General features: G+C 42.1%; 1 protein-coding gene across 1 annotated transcript in view; it reads right to left on the bottom strand.

Moving 5' to 3' along the window:
- Positions 1-23,218, bottom strand: part of BRI3 (brain protein I3) — a 103,816-nt gene that overhangs the window by 27,027 nt on the left and 53,571 nt on the right. The window contains exon 3 of the mRNA XM_078665167.1: positions 17,849-17,957. Coding sequence (XP_078521293.1) covers positions 17,849-17,957 — 109 coding nt within the window. The remainder of the gene's footprint in view (positions 1-17,848; positions 17,958-23,218) is intronic.

The following is a 23,218-nucleotide window of genomic DNA, read 5'->3' as shown; positions in this document are numbered from 1 at the left end:
CTGGGTGTTTTGTTCTAGAAGTAATTAACTTCCTCAACGACCTTACACTTCCTTAGCAACCTTCTTCTCCAAAACAGGCAGACACACAAAACAGCCAAAGCTGAAGTGAGCACAGGCTGACGTCACCGCTGTCAATTAGACAGGCAGTCACCTCTTGCTCTACAAGGACAGTGAACCGACAGCCCCGAGGCCAGGATTTCTCAACAAGTTCAAGTTAAACGCTGCGTGAAGATCTGCAAGGCATCACGAGTCTCCCCTACAGAGTCATGCTTCTTGTCACGAGCTTGACCACTGACCCAGATAGTGTCTTCTGAAAGCTATCTTTATGCTCCGGGGAAACATGTGCATTGAAATTGAATAAAATAAAACCGGAGCCACAATTAGCATGTACATTTTTGTATTGGAATTTCAAAATACCAGTTGTTAGACCCATTCCCCTAAACGTTTTCCATTCTCCCATCCTCCTTGCTGAAATAATTTGTGCTGGCCTTGAGACTCTGTGCATGTTACCCCTGCTAACCAGTACTACAGTACTTGTGTTCACTTCTTAAAACATGTTAAAATTGGCTTAAACCGAATTAGCACATTTAATTTACTTATAAGTCTCTAGTAGAGGCAGGCCCGGTTCTAGCGGGTTGGCCAGGCCCACCCAAACATGAGCCTGGCCCACCCAAACAGATGCCTTGGCCCTCGCAGTGATGGCTTGAAGGCAGGCGCGCAACGCCATTGTGCTCAAAGGGCTGTCTGTGTGTGCCTGCACCCGGGCTGAGACAGCTTCCTGGGGGCAGACAGACAGTTTTTGAGATGATCCCAGCCACACCAGAGTACTTCACAGGTCTTTAAAAGACCATTTACATGTTAAGGATGCTTTGTTTATTTTTTCACCCCTTCATCACCACATGGCAAAAGGCAACAAATCCTTTCTTTGAAAACAATAATCTTTGCCTACTGTTCTGCGGTGTGGATATTTCTTTTTCTATGCAGCTCAGGAGAAAAGAAGTTTGTTTATTCCTATTCACATTTCCTGACCCCTGCAGCTGCTTATCACTCAGGCTGTGACACAAAGTTTGACTAATGGAGTAGTAGGTAAGAGAATGTGTTACTATTTGATTTTCTTTTTTAAATCTGCACAGGCCCAGCAGGACACATACTTCGTGTGCGATTCATTTAAACAGTTTATCATTATCATGGCTGGTGCAGGACAACAATAAGACAATACAAAATGCCCAGATGACGCTGGTGATTAATGAGCAATCATTTGTAAGTTAGTAGTTTTTAAATGCAGATGAACTGTATTTTATGTGGATAGCTCAGTGGGTTACTGCCTTTGTCACAGAGATCCTGGTGTTACTTGCAGTTCAGAAGGTACAATCCTAACATATGACAGTGACCAATGAACTGTCACGAAAGAGCTGCATACAAACTTGAAAGCTTTTTTTTGTTTTGTGATATAGTTAGAACTTCCTCAGTCTCATTATTCTAATGTTGCTAAAATGAGTATGTTTGGGCAGATATACAGTTTTATCAGTAAAGCTTACCTCCATGGAATACTCTTTAAATCCTAAGCTTGTGTTTCCCCAGACCAAACCCTCTTAAAATATACTGCCCACCAGTTTGGATGACAGGTGATTCCGACACCTTGTAATCCTCATTGGCTTATGTGACATTCCCTGTAGACTGATTAACATACTTGTATGATGGATTGTCTCTGAATAATGTGCGCGTGATGTAAAGTACTGTGGCACCCTACACGGATACGAGTAGTGCTATACAACAAATGAAATGCATATGAGAGAGGGGCTACGTAAAGATGAGAGGCACTGTTGGAGGGTGGTAGTGAGGGAGTCTGAGGAGGAGGTCAAGGGGTGGGGGGCTACGGAGAGATGAGGGGCGCTTTGGAGGGTGGCAGTGAGGGAATCAGAGGAGGAGGAGGTCACAGGGTGGGCCATGGAGGGATGAGGGGTACTGTTAGTTAGAAGGTGGTAGTAAAGGTATTTACTTAGAAAGAGGTTATTGGTGTGGCGCCAAAAGACTTTCGCATCAGCGCTAAAGCCGGCCCGGTCATGGCCTTCCTGTCTTTGTTTATTTCATTAGCAGTCGGGTCATAGGGGCTACTGTGGAACATACTTGAAGGTGATTTTACTAATGTTTTTACCGGGAAAAATGAAAGTGGAGCCCGATGGTGCCGGATATGGGGCTGGGGCCCAAGGTCAGCTGTGAGGTAAGGTGCACTGGAGAGGAGTAGTGGATAATCAAGTCTGTAAGGGAGTGGGTTGCAGAGTCCGGGGTCAGGTGGAGGTGGTAATGAAGAGGGATTCTCCCTGAAGGCTAGCACAGAGGGAGCCCGAGATGTGTCACCTGCCTGATAGTCCCACCTCAGAAACCTCCTCTTCCCATCAATGGAACATTACATGGAAAAAACACTTTTTGAGAGTGATAATATTTAGAATGATTTGGAAAAGAGCGCGTTTTACCGGGCCTTGTAAGACTAAGAAGAGATACAGGAGGGCCCTGAACCAGCATGCCCAGACATATATGCGGACAAATCGAGCCCGCAGTGGCCCACCCAAATGCCCCCTCGGCCCACCTAAATAAAAATTCCTGGAGCCGGGCCGGAGTAGAGTGGTATTCTTTAGGTACCCAGGGCCTGCAAAATAAATGCTACTAGTGGGCATGCAGCACTTCTTGTGCTACCCGCTTTGGTAGCCCCTCAAAACATCTCAGGCCTGCAAGAATGATGATGGATTCAACCCAGATCTGTGATTGGGGGTGACTGTCTGAAAACTTTCATCGCTCCGTCCATCATCTCCTTGTGTTTGCCCTAAGTTGGCAGCGTATGCCCAGACGTGGGTCCCTTGCTCACATTGCCACTGGATTCAAGCTAGCCTGGCTGTTGAAGGGTGTTACCCAGAAACCGGTCCCAGGATGCTTGTTTCCGTTTCAGGGAGGACCGGACTTAGCAGTTCGGGCTGGACTGTTCCCATGAGGCACAGGGTCAAGACTGATTTGCATATAGCTGGGTCTGAACTGAGATGGCAAAGTTAGCTAAAAAACGATGATGGATTTAACCCAGATCTGTGAGTGCAGGCGAATGTCTTAAAAGAAAAAAAGAATTTGAGAGAGACCCTGTTACACCCAGGGGATTAGAGTACTAGTCAATAGTGAGAAAAGGAATCCCTTGGGGACAAATACTTACGACACACAATGGTATTTAATTACCAATTAAGCCCATATATTAGAAATAGCTGTCCACAAACCAATCAATACATTGTATAGTTATTCTTTTATTTTTTTTTTGTTAAAAAACTTATTTAAATTTTACCACAAGATTAAAAACAGTACATTGCAAATGCATTCAGAAACATATACAAAAACATTACATTAACATTTTTTTAACTAAAAATGACAATCCTTTGTTGGAGGAATTTGCCAGTACATAAAAATAAGCAATACAAAATCATAAACAGGGGTAAGGAGAGAAAGCAGCAGACAATCCTATTTGCCATATGAATACATATCAGGGAACCTTAATGTAAAACACTACTCCAGGACACACTCTGATTTTGGTGTCTATGGGGTAAGCTCTGTCCCTTGATTATGTGAACCAGGCGTCGACGCGATTTGATGGTTTAAAAACAATCGACCATCTTTTTCAAGACCAAATAGATATGTCTCTCCTGTATCAGGCACTGGATGGTTGCGAATTTTGAGGAAATCCTTATATCTTAATCATTTTATATTCCATTTATTCTGGGTTGCATTTTTAGTTCTTGTGATCGACCAGAATCTTTGAGTGAAGAGGAAACATTCAGAAAAAGTTGGAAAATTTAAAATAGAAGACCCAATGTGAATGACCGGAAAAACTAAGAATAAGGATCACAAGAACTAAAAATGCAACCCAGAATAAATGGAATATAAAATGAATAGGATATAAGGATTTCCTCAAAATTGGCAACCATCCAGTGCCTGATACAGGAGAGACATATCTATTTGGTCTTGAAAAAGATGGTCGATTGTTTTTAAACCATCGAAACGCGTCGACGCCTGGTTCACATAATCAAGGGACAGAGCTTACCCCATAGACACCAAAATCAGAGTGTGTTCTGGAGTAGTGTTTTACATTAAGGTTCCCTGATATGTATTCATATGACAAATAGGATTGTCTGCTGCTTTCTCTCCTTACCTCTGTTTATGATTTTGTATTGCTTATTTTTATGTACTGGCAAATTCCTCCAACAAAGGATTGTCCTTTTTAGTTAAAAAAAAAATGTACTGTAATGTTTTTGTATATGTTTCTGAATGCATTTGCAATGTACTGTTTTTAATCTTGTGGTAAAATTTAAATACGTTTTTTAACAAAAAAAAAAAAAGAATAACTATACAATTTATTGATTGGTTTGTGGACAGCTATTTCTAATATATGGGCTTAACTGATAATTAAATACCATTGTGTGTCGTAAGTATTTGTCCCCAAGGGATTCCTTTTCTCACGAATGTCTTAAAAGTCCATCCATCATCTCCTTGTGAGAATGCAGCACTTTTGCTACCCACTTTGGTAGCTCCTCAAAACACATCTCAGGCCTGCCGTTGTAGAAGGTGAGCAGTTTTAACGGCTACTTCAATTTGTCAAAATAACTGATGCAAAGCCTAGACCTTCCTTTTTAGTACAACTAAAAGTCACACCAAAGGTAGGGCCTAAACAACCCATAGGGCAGTGTGCCCTGTATTTAAGAAATTGGACATGTACTTTAGGTTTTACATGGCCTGGTAGTGAAAAACTCACATTAGTTTTTCGCTACTGCAAGACCCATCTCTCCCATACAATGACATTGGGTTACTGTATTAGTGCAAATTTATCTGGAAAAGATAGGACAAATTTGGTCTGTAATGAAATGTGACATAAAATCCTTTTTAATGTCTGATTTAAAGTCACAATTCTGCAAAAGCCCTTTCAGAAAGTTATTTTCTTGCCCTGACCATTTGGTGCCTGCTGGCTGTGTCCTGGGTCTCATGACTAGGTGTAGTGGTTAGCTGGCCTTGGTGTATTCCTCCCAGACAGTGAAGCAAAAGAGGGGACAAGGTTTCGGCAAGATTAAAGGGGTGCAGTTGCTCTCTGCGCCACTTACACTTCAAAGGAGCAGCCTCCAGCACACTTACAAAGTACATGACACCAGTAGTTTCTCACTCTAGACCTCTTGGATCCCGGACAGGGGAAGTTATGTTATGTTATTTTGATTTATTATGTGCACGGATACTCAAGAGTGTCCCGGCGTGAAACCAACAAAGGGAGAAGTGTCTGTTTAAGCGAAGAGATAGGTTTTCCAATTTGTCTTGAATACCGCCGGGTCCTGAATATTGCGTAGGACAAGGGGCAGTGTGTTCCAAGCCGCAGTGGCCTTCCTGGTCAATGAGGCCTACAAAATGTGGGGAAATTCCCAGAACCAGACAGTAGTAGGGTCTAGTAGTTTCTCCCACTTCAGAGGCTGGCACCAGGTATAAATAATGGTGCCTCAGACCACCTCCTCATATCACTCCTGGAACTACAGAGGACTCTCCTAAGCACTGGCTTGTATTTCAGAGGGCGGACCTGCTTGAGCTATGCTTTATACTTCAAGCAGGACAGTCCTCTGGCAGCAGCAGGGTAGTCCTTTGAAGCCTGCCTTGTACCCTCAGATGACTGTCCTGCTGCTTGAACCTAGGACTATCAGAGGGACTCCAAGGGATTGTTGGCTGGCCTTCTGTTCGGAGACATAAAAAGCTCTAATCACTTGAACCCTGAACCTCGCCTGAAGTGAGTCATGCCTTCCAAGTGGTGATCATCCAGTCCTGGACCCTTGGAAGTGGTGCAGCAGGTGCCCAAACAGCCAAATACCAGAACATGGGACTTTTCTACTAAAAAGCAGCCTGAGAACTGACAGAAGGCTGGTACCTACCTGCTCCCAGATCCTCCTGAGGTGCATCACCGGTGACCCTGAATTTGCGGTAGCTTCAGATACGTTTTCCTCCTCACCAGCAACTCCTGTTCAACAGCGCCTCTCTGGAACAGTATCCGGACTTGAGAGCCCTATTTTGCTACAATCTGCAGCTGTGTTCCCCTGGAGACTCATAACACCCCAGAGAATTGACAAAGTCTAAATGTAGAAATCTTCACTGTGACTTAATGCAGCGGTTTTCCTGATGCCTCCTCCCGAAAGCTGCCTTGAGTCTTGGACTTTACCTTATCAGAAGAAAGTTTGAAGAAAAAAGTCTAAGTCTGATATTAAGCAGAGACCAGGCCCACTACACTCCATGTGGTCAAACTGTGCTCCATCACAGTCAGCCTCAACTTAGCCCTGGTCTCACGTGGCCAGCTTTGGATTTTTTGGGTGCCATTATTCACTTTAAGCTTTAAAAAGTCATATCTTTGGTTCTACTGACTGGACTTTTGTCTTTTTGGTCTCACATTTATTAAATTTTAGAATCGGTGTGGGATTTTTACTGTGTTGTGCTTTCACTTGATTGTTTGTGTGCTGCTAAATACTTAACATAATGCCTTTCAGTTAAGCCTGACTGCTTTTGTGCCAAGCTACCAGAGGGTTAATCACAGACTGTTTTTAGAGACTTTTGTGGTTCTTCCCAACTAGGATTGTGGTTATTGCTTGACAAGGATTAACACCCCCCTGAACTAATAACCCAATTTCTAACACCAGTTTACACAACAGTATAGCACCAGGCTGACACTTTCAACAGATCAACAGAATGTGAAACAGACACCAGCGCAACATCTTCTCTGGGGACAAAAAGGCAGCTAAAACTGAAAATAGAGCCCTAGAAAGAACCAGGAAGAAGACCAACAAAAGGAATGACACGCTGGGCCTCCAACAGCACAGCAGCCATTATATGGTCTCCTTCACAAAAATCAAGGACGTTTCTGTATATAACAACTCGCCAACATAACCGGTCCAGACACAAAATCCATAAAAACATAGCCTTCCTGAATATAGAATGCACTAGCCAAGTAAGATCTAGTCACAAACCATCCTGCAATTCTCTGACAGCCTACCTCATCACCCAAAGCCGTGGACTGTTAACACCAGAACACATACCTTGAAAAACACACACTACATCCAACACCCAAATTGGTGCAGCACCCAAATTCCTCTCCTTTGACTTGCTCACTATGAACAACCGCTAAAAGCAGAACGCAAAGAGCACAGCCGGTTCTATGGTAGACCCCTTTTCTTCAAACATCTTTGAGGAAATCTTTCTCTCAATATCGATAGCCCAAACGTCCCCTTATGCGTGACACCTTTCCATGTCAAATCAAGGTATCAAACCCCTCCTCAAGAAGCAAGGCTGGATTGACTCGGCTGACTTCAGGCTGATCTCCAGCAGACCGCTACTTGTTAGCTTCCATTCTGCTCTCTATCTCCGTCGAAGAAAACCTACTCTCAGACCACCAAACTGGATTTTGTACTGGCCAGGACATGGAATTCTCATTAGCCATCACTCAAGCCCACCACTGACCTGAACTAAGCCACTGCCCTTTTACTACAGGACCTCTTCTCTGCCTTTAATACTGCTCACTTACTGAATTTATTACAGAGATTGAGTAATCTTTGAATACTGTGTACTGCTTTACAGAGGATCTAAACTCTTGCCTGACAGAAAGTGTCGGATAATTACCCTCCCTCAAATTGCGTTCTCTCAGTTCACTTCTGTCATGAGTATTCCACAAGGATTCACTTTCACAACACTTCTAGTCAACATATACCTGAAAGAATTCGTTCTTTCAATCATGTACAGTAACTCGAGGTTCATACAACTATTTTTATCCATATCACAATTTATGAAGCAATTAGTGCACATCAATCCATAGTCCATAAATCTGTGTTAATCCTATTTATTTTCATATTTTTCTTTATTGAAAACTCTTAGAAACCAAACCTAACATTTCTGAAATGCAGTATCTCTGCTCCTACAGTAGATGTCTTTTGAGAAAGACCTTTCTCAAGGCTATAATTAACATAAAAAAGTAAATCATGAACTTATGCAGAGATTGAAAAAAATGGGTTAAAAGGGCTAAAAAGAACACACAGATTGCCTCACAAAATAATTTATACCGATTGGGTACTTTAGTTCGAAATATCGGCGATAAACCACTTTAGGTTCTATTCACACTGTCATTTTCCTAAAAAACAATTTTGCTAAATTTTGTTACATAAAAAAAAAATGGAAATAGACATTGTCCATGTCCCTTATAAATAAAAGCAGTTTCCTTTAGAGGAGAGGGGTTGGCCTGATGGCTAAGGCGCTCGACCTCGGACCTGGGGAACTTGGTTCGAGTCTCGGTAACGACGCCAAAAACCCCCTGTGATTCTGGGCAAACCACTTAATCTCCCCGTGCCTAAAAAAAAATAATTAAAAAAAATAAATGAAAGTGTGTCATCATGTTACGTAACTGGTGCTATGTAAAGCGCTCTGATAACTGATTCGGTTCAGTTCCAGTTCGCGCTATATAAAAAAACTCTCAAAAAAAAATGATAAAATGCTTATTAAGATAAAGAACATACGTGTCTCACACATGAGCAGCCAGCAGCTGGAAGTCAACTGACTGCTAAATGAAATATATATCCTACTGGCCATTGACATCAGGTAGTTATAGTTGGGACCAAAGTTTCCATAGGAAAAGCGTTTTTGGTTTTGCCTACACTTTTGGCGCCGCTTGATGAAATTTTAAAAAAACTTCCCTTTTTTAGTTCAGCTGCTATTTTGAAAGTTTTGGGGTGATCTGTTAAGCCGGGGCTTAGAAAAAAGAGGGATCCGAAAAGGAGTTTTCCCCATGTTATGTCTATGGGGATTTTTCATATTGATTTTTAAACAAGACTACAGCTGACCGGAATTACACCAAATTTGGCAGAATGCTAGATGTTGGTCCAGAAAGCGTGCTTTTTTGTGATTTGGTGTAAATCGGTTCAGTAGTTTCAGAGCGATTTAAGTGGAAAAAAAATATATAGATGATATCTGGGAGCCCAAATCCTACTGAAATTTGATTGACTGCCCACACTTCCAGTAGGAAGTGTTGGCAGCCATCTTGGGATTCTGCTTGAAGCAGAGTACCACAAAGTACAGATGTAAGAAAAGGTAGGAATACCCAGACACCCCCCCCACCAAAGATATGGGGTCGGGAAGAGTTTCTCGGATACCGTTGCCGGCGTTTTGAAGCAATAACATTTTTTTTTTCTTTTTTTTTTTTTTTTTTAAAAACTACGCATATTCGCTGCAAAATAATTTTAAAAAGACTCGTGGGCTCCAGCACGTCTTTTATAATATGCCCCGTGTGGGCCAAATCCCAGGGACAGGTTTTAAAAAATATGCGGGGAGTACCCATGCGGCACCCTGCGTCCCTGAAACTGTCCCCTCCCTGGGGCAAACAAGTGATGAGGGGGGGGCACCCCACCCTGCAGACCGCCACCTCCCAGATTAGTAGAAAACTCAGGTTGCCCGACACTATGATGGCGGCTACCCGGGCGCAGTTAAACCTGAAGCGATTACCTCAACAACGAAGAAGTGCAACCACAACTTTACAGCATAAGAGTCTGCCCTTAATTGCACCCTCTCATGCCTATTCTGCAGTTTGAAGGAAAAGGATCCGATCTCTAACATAACAAAAGCTACAAAAAGATTAGAAGTTCACTTTGGTGTCTGAGACGCCTAGACAAGTTAGACACAGGTGGTGAGGGTCCGTGACCGACATCGTGCGGTCGCAATCCTCGCAGTGTTTAAAGCCAGGCATCCCTACGGCACGATCGGAGTCGTGAAGACTTCAAAAAATGATCAAAAAGATCCAAAAAGTTAGTCAAAAATTGACTACGGGTTACTGCTTTTTCCAGATCTGCGCTTGCTGGCGCGGAAAAAAGAAGAACTGACGTCAGCACGCGGAGGCGGCGTCTAAGTACTCAGACGACGTCATCACGGCGTCCACGACGACGGACGCGGAGCCGCAGACGACACGCAAGGGTACTGCTACGCAAAAGTTTCCGGATCCAGTCTGACGCCTGGGGATATTCTAAGGTAAGGAATCTAATACTAACGTGTCTCTTTCAGATTATGTACATTTTAATGACCCCTAGGCTTGCCTCAATTTTATGGTTGAACATTTTTATGGTGTGATTTATTTTGCAGTTTTTCGTGCAATTTTGATTTAAATTTCGTTGAGGTTTTAATGTAATAGTCATTTTACTTTTTAAAAAACTACTTTACAGTAGTTTCATATTTGTAATGACCGATTGTTCTTTTAAGTTGGTCTCATTTGTTTTACCATAAAAGGAAATATGAACGGAACAATAAAAAACTAAAAACACAAGCTACCTACCCTCATTCAATGTAGATCCTCTAACAGAAAATCAATGTAAAACTGATGTAAGGTGTTCATAAAAATAGTTTCTCCAAACCTGTATCAATAAAATTAGCAGATTTTTTATATTTTTTTTATTAAGCCAGTCGTGGTCCAGAGAATATGGAAGTGGCCTAGAGTAGTAACAACTAAATAATGGGTATGGAAAATTCTGCGTTTCATAGTAATAAAGCAGCTATCATCTTTTCGCTTTTATTTCACGCCCCTAGGGGAAAGCCCACAATGACAATGGTTAAACATTGCAGGGCCTTGTGTGACTTGTGTAGAGAAGTAGCCACATCTCCTTTGCCATCCTTTGACAGCATAGATGTTCCCTTTTTACCTCACTGTAAATTAACAGACGCCAATTGCTCAACCTTCAGAATCAAATGTATTAAAAAAAAAAAAAAATTAAAAACGGACAATCCAGTCACATTTAACGTTACGGAGGAAACTAGACACATATTTGCTTGGGAAATGGATTGAGTGTGTGTGGGAAGCCACACTGCTCTGCGCGCTCAATAAACGGTGGTAATTTGGACGAAGCTCTTGCTCAAACCGAACAGTACAAAATAACTTGGGTGATGCTGATGTCTGCCACGTTTTGGGACCCTGCAGTACAGACCGAGTAAGACTGCCACTTGTTTGCCGCTACAGGCAAACCAGCTATGGTGATTGGTAGCACATTAGGGCGTTAGGCAGTCCTGCGCTCCATTTGTCGAGGAGTTGCGGGTGTCTAGTGCTTAAAAACACAGATCGGATACATCTTAAACTTCTGCTTAAGGGCCACACGCTTTGTGTACACATGGGAGATTTGAGGGGCGGGGGAGGAATAACGCCCACCCCACCACCAACCCACCCCATACCAGCTCATAGCATTGGGTGTGCCTCCTTCATTTATTGCTCCGCCCGCGGGAAAATGTAAATGACCTCAAAGTGATCAGTAAGTGGGCAGATGGATCAAAACCCTTGGAAAACTTGGAGTAGAATCACATTTGCTATGCATTGGTTGCTGCACGGACCGAGTAAATTCGGGGGAGTGTTACTTTGCAGAAGACGTGCAGATTGGAGTTAATGGATCTGGCTACCTGGATGGCAGTGGCAGACTTTTAGCTGTAAATTGGTTGTTCTTCCTATGAGCAATGAGATGGCCAGATTGGCACAGTCTGTTTCAAGGATAATTCGAATTGAAGACTTGAGCATAGAATCCAGCTGGGAAGTAGATTTCTTGTTCGACTACATTTACTCTCTCTCTGTGACAGTATCCCACCCACATGACCCAGAACGCATCAATGTTGAATCAGACATGTATCTCCTAAATAATTAAAAAATAAAAAGACAGATTTTGCTCACATAAACGGACTATATTCCCTTATGTAAATATTGACAGAGAATGCCAGAAAGTCTTAGCACATTCTAAGACTTAGAAAACCCTAAAAATGATCATAGTGTTATATCCTATGCTTCCTAGTCCTGGCTGCTCCGCCTGCATGAGTGTGAGGTCATAGAATGTTGGCTGTGTGTGCATGCTTTGAAGGAATGGTCAGTTAGACTGAGCAGCAGGATGCTGCTCCCGGTGGTGCACCCTGTACCATCTTACATCACTATTAAATCTACTTGACTACATCTCTGGCTCCTGGTCTACCTATGATGACAGTACTTCTTCAGATACAAAGTTAGTGTTTTTAGCTCTTGCCACAATCAGTTTTACCACAATATTTACTGCACTATTCACCTGGATGGCAATTTAGTTTCAATCACTTGTTGCATGTAGTTTTACGGATTCCAATTCGCTACAAAGTAGAGGTATTTGTCGAACCATCCCATGTTTTAACCTTCTTAAGTCTTTAGATCAATTTAAGGTAGCCAATGCTTGAAATTCTAACATGATCATATACCCAAGTTTTCGCCTGGTCTTTCTACTTGTTCATCTCACCCTCTTGATGACAATGTTTTTTTTTAGAAAGTGTTTCTAGAGTCACATGCTGTGCTTTATGCTGCCACAGCATGGTTCAGAAATATTAATTGAAAGAAACGAAGTTTTATTTTTGGGTGTCGACTATAGGCAGAGTCAGCATGACCTGCTATGATCTTGACCAGAGGCCCACTGTGATCCAGAGGGCATCTGACTTCTCTCTCTTTTTTGTTGATGAATGTATGTCCCGATTCTGCACTGTTTATTTTAAATCTGGTTTCCATTTTTGTCCACTGACTACTTCTTTCACCAAGATGATCACGTGAATCTAGCAGTTTCAAGTTGCGAAACTACTGGTGGTGATAATTAGCTGGTTTCTTTTGCAGCAAACCGTGTCTAGATTTAATTGCTATGCAAAGACAATAGCACTGCATTTTATCCATGGTTAAGGGAGTGAAGTGTGATCAGTACCCAAAAAATATTTTAAAACCACCTGAAATACTTTGCAGAGCCCCCGCTTTGAGATTGTTAGCACAGCAGTGCTTTGTGAACCGGCTTATAGAGGCCCGTGCTGCTGCTAAAGAAATGCCATTAATGGAGAAGTTGCCAATATAGGCCAATGATTCCCCCTTCTTGCGCGTTGTGTGGCTTTCGCTTAATTTCTACAGCCTGACCAATTAGAGAGTAGCTTAACTATATGGTTTGTACAATCCATCTAACATGTTTTATCTTACCAGAGGCAGACACACAAACACTTAATTTTTCTCATTTTCTGCATGCAACAGATGACAGCCTTGGTGACACTAATATTATGTACTACATTTTCATCTAGTGTACTTGGAAGCTGGAAAAATGAAGGTAAATGAATTGTTGGATTCATATAAAAATTAGATACAACCATAGAAATGTATTTCACATTGTCCTGTACCCACCTTGAACTTGAGAATTTAAGGTTCTTGTGCGGAGTATGAATTTCACCAACCTCTCTAATCATGTGATAGCAATTAGAAATTCAGTCTTTAAAGTTATTTTTTAGACTTGCTTTATACATGGATTCAAAAGGACATGTTCAAGGTCTCAAGATTGCAATACTTTGTATCCCAATAATAATAATAATTTAAGTTCAAGTTGGAGTAGAAACTATAAGGGAAGAGGGACACTTCATTTGCTCCTTTCAAGAAATCTCGGAATAACTGGCCTTCCAATCAGTCGCTCTCTGAGACACCCTTTGTGTATTATGCAATCGCAGGTATGTGTTCCAATACGTGAAACAAAATACGTTTAGGCATTTATTAAGTATACAAAGTAACTAATGTTAACTCATCCTATCGAAGTTTGAAAGTCACTGTTCCTATCCCCACCTTATAAAGAACATTCATTTTGGCACACAACACGGCTGCGCAGCTTGCAGCTTCCCTACGACAGTCGCACCTTTGTGGTAATGCAAAGTGTAAAGGGGGGGGGGGGGGGGGGAGAGAGTGTTTACACCTATTGAGAAGATGTGGCGTTCAATTTTTTAATAGCGTTGTCATTCATGGGAAGTGCCTATCCGTATACCTGCCGTTACTCTTGGTTTGTCTGGCAGTTATTGGCACAAATTAAATCTGGTGTTAAATGTCCTGTGTCAATCTTGCACGTGTGCAGGATTTTAGTTCTCATTTCTTGATTATGTAAAGCATTGCTATGGTGTTGTATGTATGCATGTTGGACTAGTTTGCTATGAATTGGACATCAGACCGTTTTTAGATGCAATAATACAATTTCACGTTCTAGAACAGTTATATGTTTGATCATGTTGTCTGGTTAATCCGACTCCCGAGTTGTAGGCTTTTGAGCTGCACACATCCACACCATGTGTGAAACATTTGGCATTTTAAATTCGGGCACTACTTATTTAAACTTTCTTCCTTTTGCCATTTCAGTTTTTGCAGAACCTTGCTGGTGACAACCTCTAGATCCTCCCAGCCCACCAATGTCTGACCACTGGTTTGTCAACCTTTCTTTTTTAGGTTGCATTTGCAATCTTGATATCATTCCAAACTTCATCACAGATCTCTATGTCTAAGGTGGAGGTGTCCAGCAATGGTAAAGCTGTTACTGAAATCTAGCCAACCTCCTGCTTGCTGGTAGAACCACTGCTGTGCCATATTCATCTATGCAAGTAGGAACGTCTTAATGGATTGGGTGACAAATGTTTCATGTTTCCTCTAAACTTGGCTTGGTGCAGGAGATTTATCACCCGACTGATGCTGTTCTGACATTGCAGGAACAAGATTCCCTTCTCCAACCAGTTGTTCAGATATGGACACGTGTCGATACACACAAGTGTATGGTCTCTCACCTTAGATGTGCAGTCACCGGTGCCAAGTGATTTGTAAACACTTCTTCTGATTTTATCCCAAAACACAACACGATGAGATCTTATCCTGAACCCTCATCATTAACCTGCAATGTGTTCGGTGTTCTCTATCCATCGGTATCCGTATGTAGACATCTTTGACAACTATGAATGCTGAGAGGGAGGGAGAGAGTGGATAGCATGTTGCACAGTTGTCATCTGAAGACGGTCTTGTCATTTAAAGACTGTCTTCACTAAGTTGATCAAAAGTGCAAATCTAGAAATGGTGGTCATGCTTTGGTATTAAGTATACAACCTGGTGTTTCTTTCCTTGTGTTATACTTTTTCTATGCCTCCTATGACCAGTAGTTTTTGTATCTTACTGTAGGAGAGGAATGTGATCTGTTCTGTTTAATGTCTTAATTTTACTGTAGGTGGTTTCTTCACCAACTCTATGGTGTAGCTAAATCTAATAATACTTAATATTCACTTGTTGGAGGTGAATGTATGCCATTTCTTCACGTAATTCTTCAGTGTGCCCACCCTTTTGATGTTAAGCCACTAGGAACAGACTAACGCAATCAGTTATTTTTAGATTGCGTACTAGCTATTGCGATCTGGCTTACTGTTTTTGCTCAGAATTAAAAGGATGGCTGCTGCTCTTGCAACTTTCACTCCAATCTTTTACTTATAACTAGGAGGCCCAGATGCTGCCGTTTGGTCTCTTCAGTGATGTAGCCCGCCTTTGAACAATTTCTACTATGTAAGGGATCTTGTGCTGAAGGCTTTTTTTATTTTTTGGTGTTTTAACACTCCCAGGGCTTTGGAAGTAGCTGCAGTTTTCAGGTTTAGCACAGAAGGTAATGTAGAGAGACTGCTCGGTAGTAAATGATTCCGCCTTGTTACTCTTTCAGCTGCTCTCAAAAATACAACACAATAAAACTGCCAGATCATCTTGTGCCAAAGGTCTGAATGGATATTGTCCCATCTCCTAATGTGGAGGAGCAGTTCCAATATTTTGCCATATGTGGATCTCCTCTTGCCCACCGGGTAAGTTTCACATTGCCGAGTTGGGCTGTACCATCTCCCCCCCTTTGGCTTCATCTTCATTATGCACTCAATGTAATGCACATGGAGGTGAGATTATTTACCTGTATTTTCAGCCCTACCCTGTTTGGTTCTTCCCTATGTTTTCCATTTGAGTAGTTATCTTGACTACACTTTATGCGTAATCAAACTCCTTTTTAGCAAAACTCCCATATTGGAGACAAAATAACAATTTCAAAGCCTTTTCAAACTTCGAAGATGTTGGCATCTTTATGTGCAAGACGGAGGTGCAACTTAGTTTTTTTTTTTTAACTCAACCATTCAAAGTACAACAGGTATTTTTCATTAAACCATGTTGGTGTACTTGTTTTGACTCCGAGGGAACTGTCTTTTCAGTACATTTCTTGATTATTGAAAATTAATGATAAAGCACCATTTCTTTTTTGTTCAGAGGCTCTGCATGCTGTGGCCAATTTCAAAGTCTACCAAATTCCTTTTTTTCACAGGTTTGGGGAATTCGAAATTGTCTGATGTGGTAAACCTAACATCGGATTCATGAAGTAGTTCCCCCTTTATCGCTTTGGACCCTTTAATGCCACCTGAATCATCGTCTTCAAAGGGAGGGAAGGAAAAGAGCATGTTGCACAACCCTCAAACTTATGGTCATAGGGTCGGCTTAAGATGCAAGCCCCAGTGCTCGTTAGGAGCTGCATACTTTGGGGACAACTAGGACAAAATGTAAAGGAGTGTTCTCCATAAACTATAACCCTCAGATTTTGGCGAAGGGCCTCTGAGAAAACTATTAGCCCAAAACTTGGATTACCAAACCAAAATCTCCTATGGTTGAAGACTTCTGTCTGGAGTTTGATTTAGATCAGTGTTTCCCAAACTGTGGGTCTCGATCCACTGGTGAGTCGTGATACGATTTTTGGTGGGTCGCAAAAGTTCAAACAATAAATAAAGAAGTCTTTGAATTCTATCTTTACCTTGTCACATTTGCTGTGCTTCAAAGAACAGTAGTCAAATGTCAGCATAGGTCTTCTGACAAATTGCTGCTTACGTTTTTTTAAACATGGTAATTGGTGTTGACAAACTGCTCTCCCTTTGCAGTCAGAGAAAGAAAAGTAAAGTGACATATAAGGCAATCTTGCTGGGGTACAAGGAGTTTGATAGGAAAGGCCCTAGGATGGCATTTGTTTGTAACACACAACATAATGTATATACCTGTAAATGAACTGGAAACAATCAGCAGTAAGGAAAGCACAAATTAAGTAAAATACATTTGTAATTCTTAAGTGTGATGGAAACAAAGAATTTAATAGGAGCAAAGCAAATCAAGACACTTTACTTGGTGAAGCACACATGATAAATATTCATTGAAACCCAATGTTCACACACAATGTGTGCAACGTAGTTTTATCAGTGAAACTACATGTCTGTACACATTTAGTAGCTATTTCAAAATAAAACATGCTCTTTGTAAATAACACTGAGCTATCACACTATGCTTTAGTTATATTAAAAAAAACATGTCTTATGTCCTTTAAAGCCAAATGGGATACAAATGTTTTTCTTTTCAAAAAATTGGGTTGTGGTTCTAAAAAATTTGGAAAGCACAGAGGCAGGCTATTAATCCAAAGTGCCCGGTCTCACATCTGAACTCACCAGTACAAAAAGGAATGGAAATGCCAATACATATTCCTGAGCTGTGGGATTCTTCTTGCGGAGTTATACCGACTCTGCCCCATTGTGACAACCAAAATAAAACATTGTTTCTAACAATACTTCCATTCACAACTACTAAATAGGAGAATTATCTAAAATAGATTCAACATTTCAAAATGCAGTTTCCAATTTCATTTTGCATTAGCAGCCATATAAGTACAGCAATGGCTAAAGGATTAAAATGTCCCCGATATACTCCTGGCCTATTGATGTAGAGCTCTACATTCAACCAAAAAAAATTGTTAATTGCAACTAATCAGGAACTGTGCATTCAAATCGATCCTCTGACAAAACCAAGCTGAAAAAAAATTGCCATGAAAAAAAAAAAAAAAAAAAAAAAAAAAAAGAAGACGATGTAACCATCCATACATTTAAAAATTGAATGTCAACCATAATATACTAAAAAGTATTTTATTTTAAAGTAACAGAAAAAAAAGGTTTGGTGTACCTGCATGCAGGGCATCCGCCAACCACAACAACGGAGGTGGTAGTAGTCGGCTGCTGAATGATCGTATATGTACTTGGATATGGCGGGTGTGGGAGTGGAGTAGCATACCCTGAAAGGGAGAGAGACACACACACACTTTTAAGCACCATCATAGTATAGTACACTGCCAGCAAGAAAGGCAAATTTCAAATAAATGTCATGGAAAGCTCCTCTTGAACTACATTGTGGGAATATTCTAACTCCAGTCTGAAACTTAACTCTGGTTATGAATTGTTTCTGAACGAGCACAAACTATGTGGACAACGAAAGTCTAGTTGTTCTGGACTACGGACAATTTTACATCCAAAATGGCCTGCAACCCAGGGCAGTTTTAATTTTCTAAATATGTGTAGTCATACAAACAAAAACCCCACACCATCAGGTTTTAAACTCTAATTTACCATCACAGAACTCCAATAATTCAGATTGGACAGCCCAGTGCTGTAACCAGTTCAACAGACTTTATAATTACCACAACGGGACCTTCAGAGCTTTTCAAAGCTGCCAGCACACTGAAAAACCATAAAACTGTGCGTCTGTCTCCCACCACTCGGGGTCAGATTGGTAAGGCGGGCACTCAGGCAATATCCGAGGGGCCGGTATATACCGTGGAGATGTGTGTGGTGTGGTGCAGCGGCCAGGGCAGCTGCCTTCGGAGCACAATGTTCAAGGTTCGATCCCCGGCTCCGGTGGCAGCTGAGCACCATGTGACTCTGGGCAATAGCTCACTTAATTTCCACGACAGCCCCCAGCGCCGGAAGGGTGAGTAGTTCGCGATTAATAAATACGGATTTACATTTGTTTTTTTTACGAATTCCAGCTGTGTGCTGCTTTTTGCGGCGGGGGGGGGGGGGAATTGGGCTGGGTCTGTCATGTTCATATGCCACCAGCGGCCTAGTGGGAGCCAGAGTGGCATTTCTGGAGACAGATGGGCCTCGGTTACCTCGGTTTTACCAACAGGGCAGAGGTGTCACTCCCTTTCTCTTGCTGGCCCGGCCAATTAATGCAGATTGAGCGGGGACAAGGGGGCCTGAGCAGAAGTGGCCTTACTTGCATTCAGGTGTGTTTCACCAGTGTGAAAAAATCCGTGCATTATTTATTTATATAAATGTAGTTAAGAAAACCTGCCTCTGCCAGAGGCCTTCCCCCTTTTCATAAAACTTTGCTGAATCAGTGTTTTGGGGAAAGCAATATGCAAATAGGGGCCACTTTTTTTTTGCGAGCCCGAACCTATTTTTGATCCCAATCTAACCATGTACACCACACTGCTATGAACTGAGTCCCATAACAAGATAACCACACCTCAGGGTCCTCAATCACGACAGAGAAGCACTGCCTATGTAGGATAACAAAACAAAGCAAAAACCCTTTCAGAAACTCAACCGATATGGCACGGCTTGCTACTTCACATGTAGGTAAGCGCTTCAATGACCACTGAGGGCTAGTAAGCGCTATAAAAGGAAAATGCTACTTACCAGTATGCATCTGTTCTTGGCATGTAGAGCTGCAGATTCGTACACTTTTGCAATAGATCGCCACCTGGTGTTGGGCTCGGATGATTGCAGGTTGTCGTCTTCTTGGAAGAAGTCTTTGTAGTCACGAGATAGGTAACTCCTCCCTTGGACAATACTGCGCATGGTCATCGACTTCATCCTCAGATTTGCTTTTCGCCATGATGGGAAATGATGGAGTTAGTAGAAGTAAAGAGAAAAGGATGTCCATGCGTGTGCATCTAAGTAAGATGAGAACTGGAACGGATACAAGTCCCGGGGAGGTGGGAAGGCGTGTACGAATCTGCAGCTCTACATGCCAAGAACAGATGCATACTGGTAAGTAGCATTTTCCGTTCGAGCCATATGAGCTGCAGATCGTACACTTTTGCATCGATTGTGCAGCAGTGTCTCCCCTAGCGGTGGTCGCTTGTATCCGTTGCAGTATTCTGAAACAGTGCTCTAAGGACAGCTTGGCCTACTGCAGCTTGCTGCTTGGCTTGCACATCAACACAATAGTGTTTAGTGAAGGTGTGTATTGTAGACCATGTTGCTGCCTTGCATAGGTCCTCTAGTGGTATATTTCCTAAGAAAGCCATAGAGGCTCCTAGTTTGCGAGTGGAGTGCGCTCTAGGAGGAACTGTCAGTGTACGTTTAGCTTTTTGATAGCATATTTGTATACACTTTACAATCCACCTGGCAATTCCCCCCTTAGAGATGGGGTTGCCTTTGTGTGGGGGAGAGAAAGATACAAATAATTGGTTTGTCTTTCTGAAGGATTTACAGCCAGATTCATCAAGCTGAAAACGGCTCGCAAAGGGCCAGATTCTGAGAATCTGGCCCTTTGCGAGCGCTATTTTTGCATTTGGGATTCATCATCCCAAATGCAAAAAATCGCTACACTAGGAATCGCTATATTGCGAAGAATCTCATTTAAGGAATCTCAATTAGAGATTCCTTAAATGCTATTCATGAACCTTTTTAAAATTGCGAATTCGCAATATGGGGCCGCTATTTACCGCGAAGTGTAACTTCGTGGTAAATAGCGAAAACTTAGAAAAATGCACTTTAGTGTATTTTTGTAAGTTGTATGTTACACAAACACATGTCCTTTGGACATGTGTGTGCGCAACACCAGTGTACATTTGCATTTCAGGGGTGCTACAGGGTGTCCTTTGGACACCCTGGCACCCTTGAAATCGCTTCCTTATTTGCGATTCGCTAATTGCTAATCGCAAATAAGGAATGACTCCCCATTCATTCCTATGGGCCTTGAGGCCCATAGGAATGAATGGGAAAGCCATTCCTTATTTGCGATTAGCAATTAGCGAATCGCAAATAAGGAAGCAGTAGAAATCGCAAAATTAATTGTGATTTCTACATGCATCCCGTTTTGCGAGTCTTTAATAGAGATTCCTTAATAATCGCTATTAAGGACTCGCAAAAGAGGACAATGATGAATCTGGAGGTTAGTCCTGTCTGTGTAGTATAACAGGGCTCTTCTAACATCTAAGGTGTGTAAAGCCCTTTCTGCAACAGAGTCCGGGTTTTGGAAAAACACAGGTAGCTCCACTGATTGGTTAAGGTGAAAAGGAGTGATAAGTTTTGGCAGGAATTTTGGATTAGGCCTAAGAACCACTTTGTTAGGATGTATTTGAAAAAATGGTTCTTGTATTGTGAATGCTTGTATTTCACCAACTCTTCTGGGAGAAGTGATGGCAACAAGGAAAGCAGTTTTCCATGTTAAGAATTGTAATTCACACTTGTGTAAAGGCTCGAAAGGGGGTCCCATAAGTCTTGTAAGGACAACGTTTAGATTCCATACCGGAGCAGGTTGCAACCTAGGTGGGATTATTTGTTTTAATCCTTCCATAAATGCTTTGATTGCAGGGACCCTGAAGAGAGATCGAGGTTGTCTATTCTGTAAATAGGCTGCAATTGCTGCTAGATGCAGGCGTAGGGAAGAATAAACTAAATTGGACCTTTGTAGGTGTAGAAGGTAGCAAATGATATTTTGGATGGAAACATCCAGTGGATCAATGTGATTATTGTTACAATATATTGCAAATCTTTTCCACTTAGCGGCATAACAGGCTCTGGTAGTGGGTTTTCTAGCTTCTTTAATTATGTTCATACAGTCTGGTGGTAGGTTTAAGTAACCAAACTCTAAGAATTCAGGAGCCAGATCGCCAAATTCAGTTGGCTTGGTTCTGCGTGTCTCATTTCTCCATGGTTCTGTGTTAACAGGGAGGGTGTGAGCCGTAATTTTTGATGTGGAACCAGTGAGGTGAACCACGGCTGACATGCCCATGTGGGAGCTACTAGTATTAGTTTGAGAGACTGTTGTCTGAGTTTGCACACTACTAGTGGAATGAGTGGGAGAGGCGGAAAAGCGTACGCAAATCTGCCTGACCAGTTCATCCATATTGCATTCCCTTCCGACCGTGGGTGTGGAAACCTGGCCGCGAAGGTTGGGCATTTTGCATTTTCATGGGTGGCAAACAGATCTATCTGTGGATGCCCCCACATTTGGAAGAATGGCTGAAGAACTTGTGGATGTATCTCCCATTCGTGAATCTGTTTTGACGGTCGACTCAACAGATCTGCTATCTGATTGTGAATTCCTGGAAGGTGTTCTACTGTCAGCTGTATGTTTTGCGGAATGGCCCATCTCCAAATGTTCTGTGCGAGCTGGGACAGTTGCAGAGAGAGTGTGTTCCCCCCCCCCCCCCCTGTTTTTGTATATAATACATGGCTGTCATATTGTCCGTCTGGATTAAGACTGCTTTGTTTTGTATTTGCACTTGAAACGTTTTGAGTGCTAGGAAAATTGCTAGCAGCTCTAGATGGTTGATATGGAACAGTTTTTGTTTGTTGTTCCATTGGCCTTGTGTGGTATAGTGTAAGAGATGGGCTCCCCATTCTGTGAGGGATGTGTCTGTCGTGAGCACTATCTGTGGAACAGGTTCTAGGAACTGCCGTCCCTTTGTCAAGTTTTTGGTGTTCCACCATTGCAGAGAGCGATATGTAAGGCTGTCTACCAACACCAGGTCTGTGAGCTGACCTTGAGCCCGATTCCACTGTTGTGCTAGACATTCTAGTAATGGGGGCATTTGCAGTCTTGCATGTGGAACTATGAAGATGCAAGACGCCATCATGCCTATTAGTCTCATGAACACTGGCTTGGAGAGACTGCTGGTTTTGAAAAATGGAGACGAAGGTCCGAATGCGCTGTATCCTGGCTGGACTGTGATATGCTAGAGCTGTAGATGTGTCTATGGTAGCTCCTAGATACTGATGAACGTGCGAAGGCTCTAGGTGCGACTTGGTGTAGTTTATGGTAAACTACAAGTTGTGCAATGTCTGAATTGTTTGCTTTGTGTGTTGTACACATTGGCTGAACGATTTTGCTTTTATGAGCCAATCGTCGAGGTAAGGGAAAACATGTATCTGTTGTCTTCTGAGATGTGCCGCTACTATTGCTAAGCACTTTGTGAACACTCGTGGTGCTGTTGTGACCCGAATGGAAGGACTTTGAATTGATAGTGCTGTCCTTGTATGACAAACCTTAGATACTTCCTGCGAGTAGGATGTATAGGAATGTGAAAGTAGGCGTCCTTTAGGTCTAGTGTTGAAAGAAAATCGCCTTGTTGTAGAAGTGGGAGTACTTGTTGCAGAGTGATCATGTGAAAATGATCTGATTGTATGTAATGGTTTAGAGGCCTGAGGTCGAGAATTGGTCGTAATGTCCCGTCCTTCTTGGGAATTAGGAAGTACAGAGAGTAAATTCCTGTTCCCTGTTCCTCTAAAAGGAACTACTTGAATAGCATGCTTTTGTAGA

The sequence above is a fragment of the Lissotriton helveticus genome, chromosome 10, assembly GCF_964261635.1.
Source record: "Lissotriton helveticus chromosome 10, aLisHel1.1, whole genome shotgun sequence".
Classification (NCBI taxonomy): domain Eukaryota; kingdom Metazoa; phylum Chordata; class Amphibia; order Caudata; family Salamandridae; genus Lissotriton; species Lissotriton helveticus.
The sequence above is the reverse complement of the archived record's forward strand: the minus strand, read 5'-3'. Positions and strand labels throughout refer to the sequence as shown.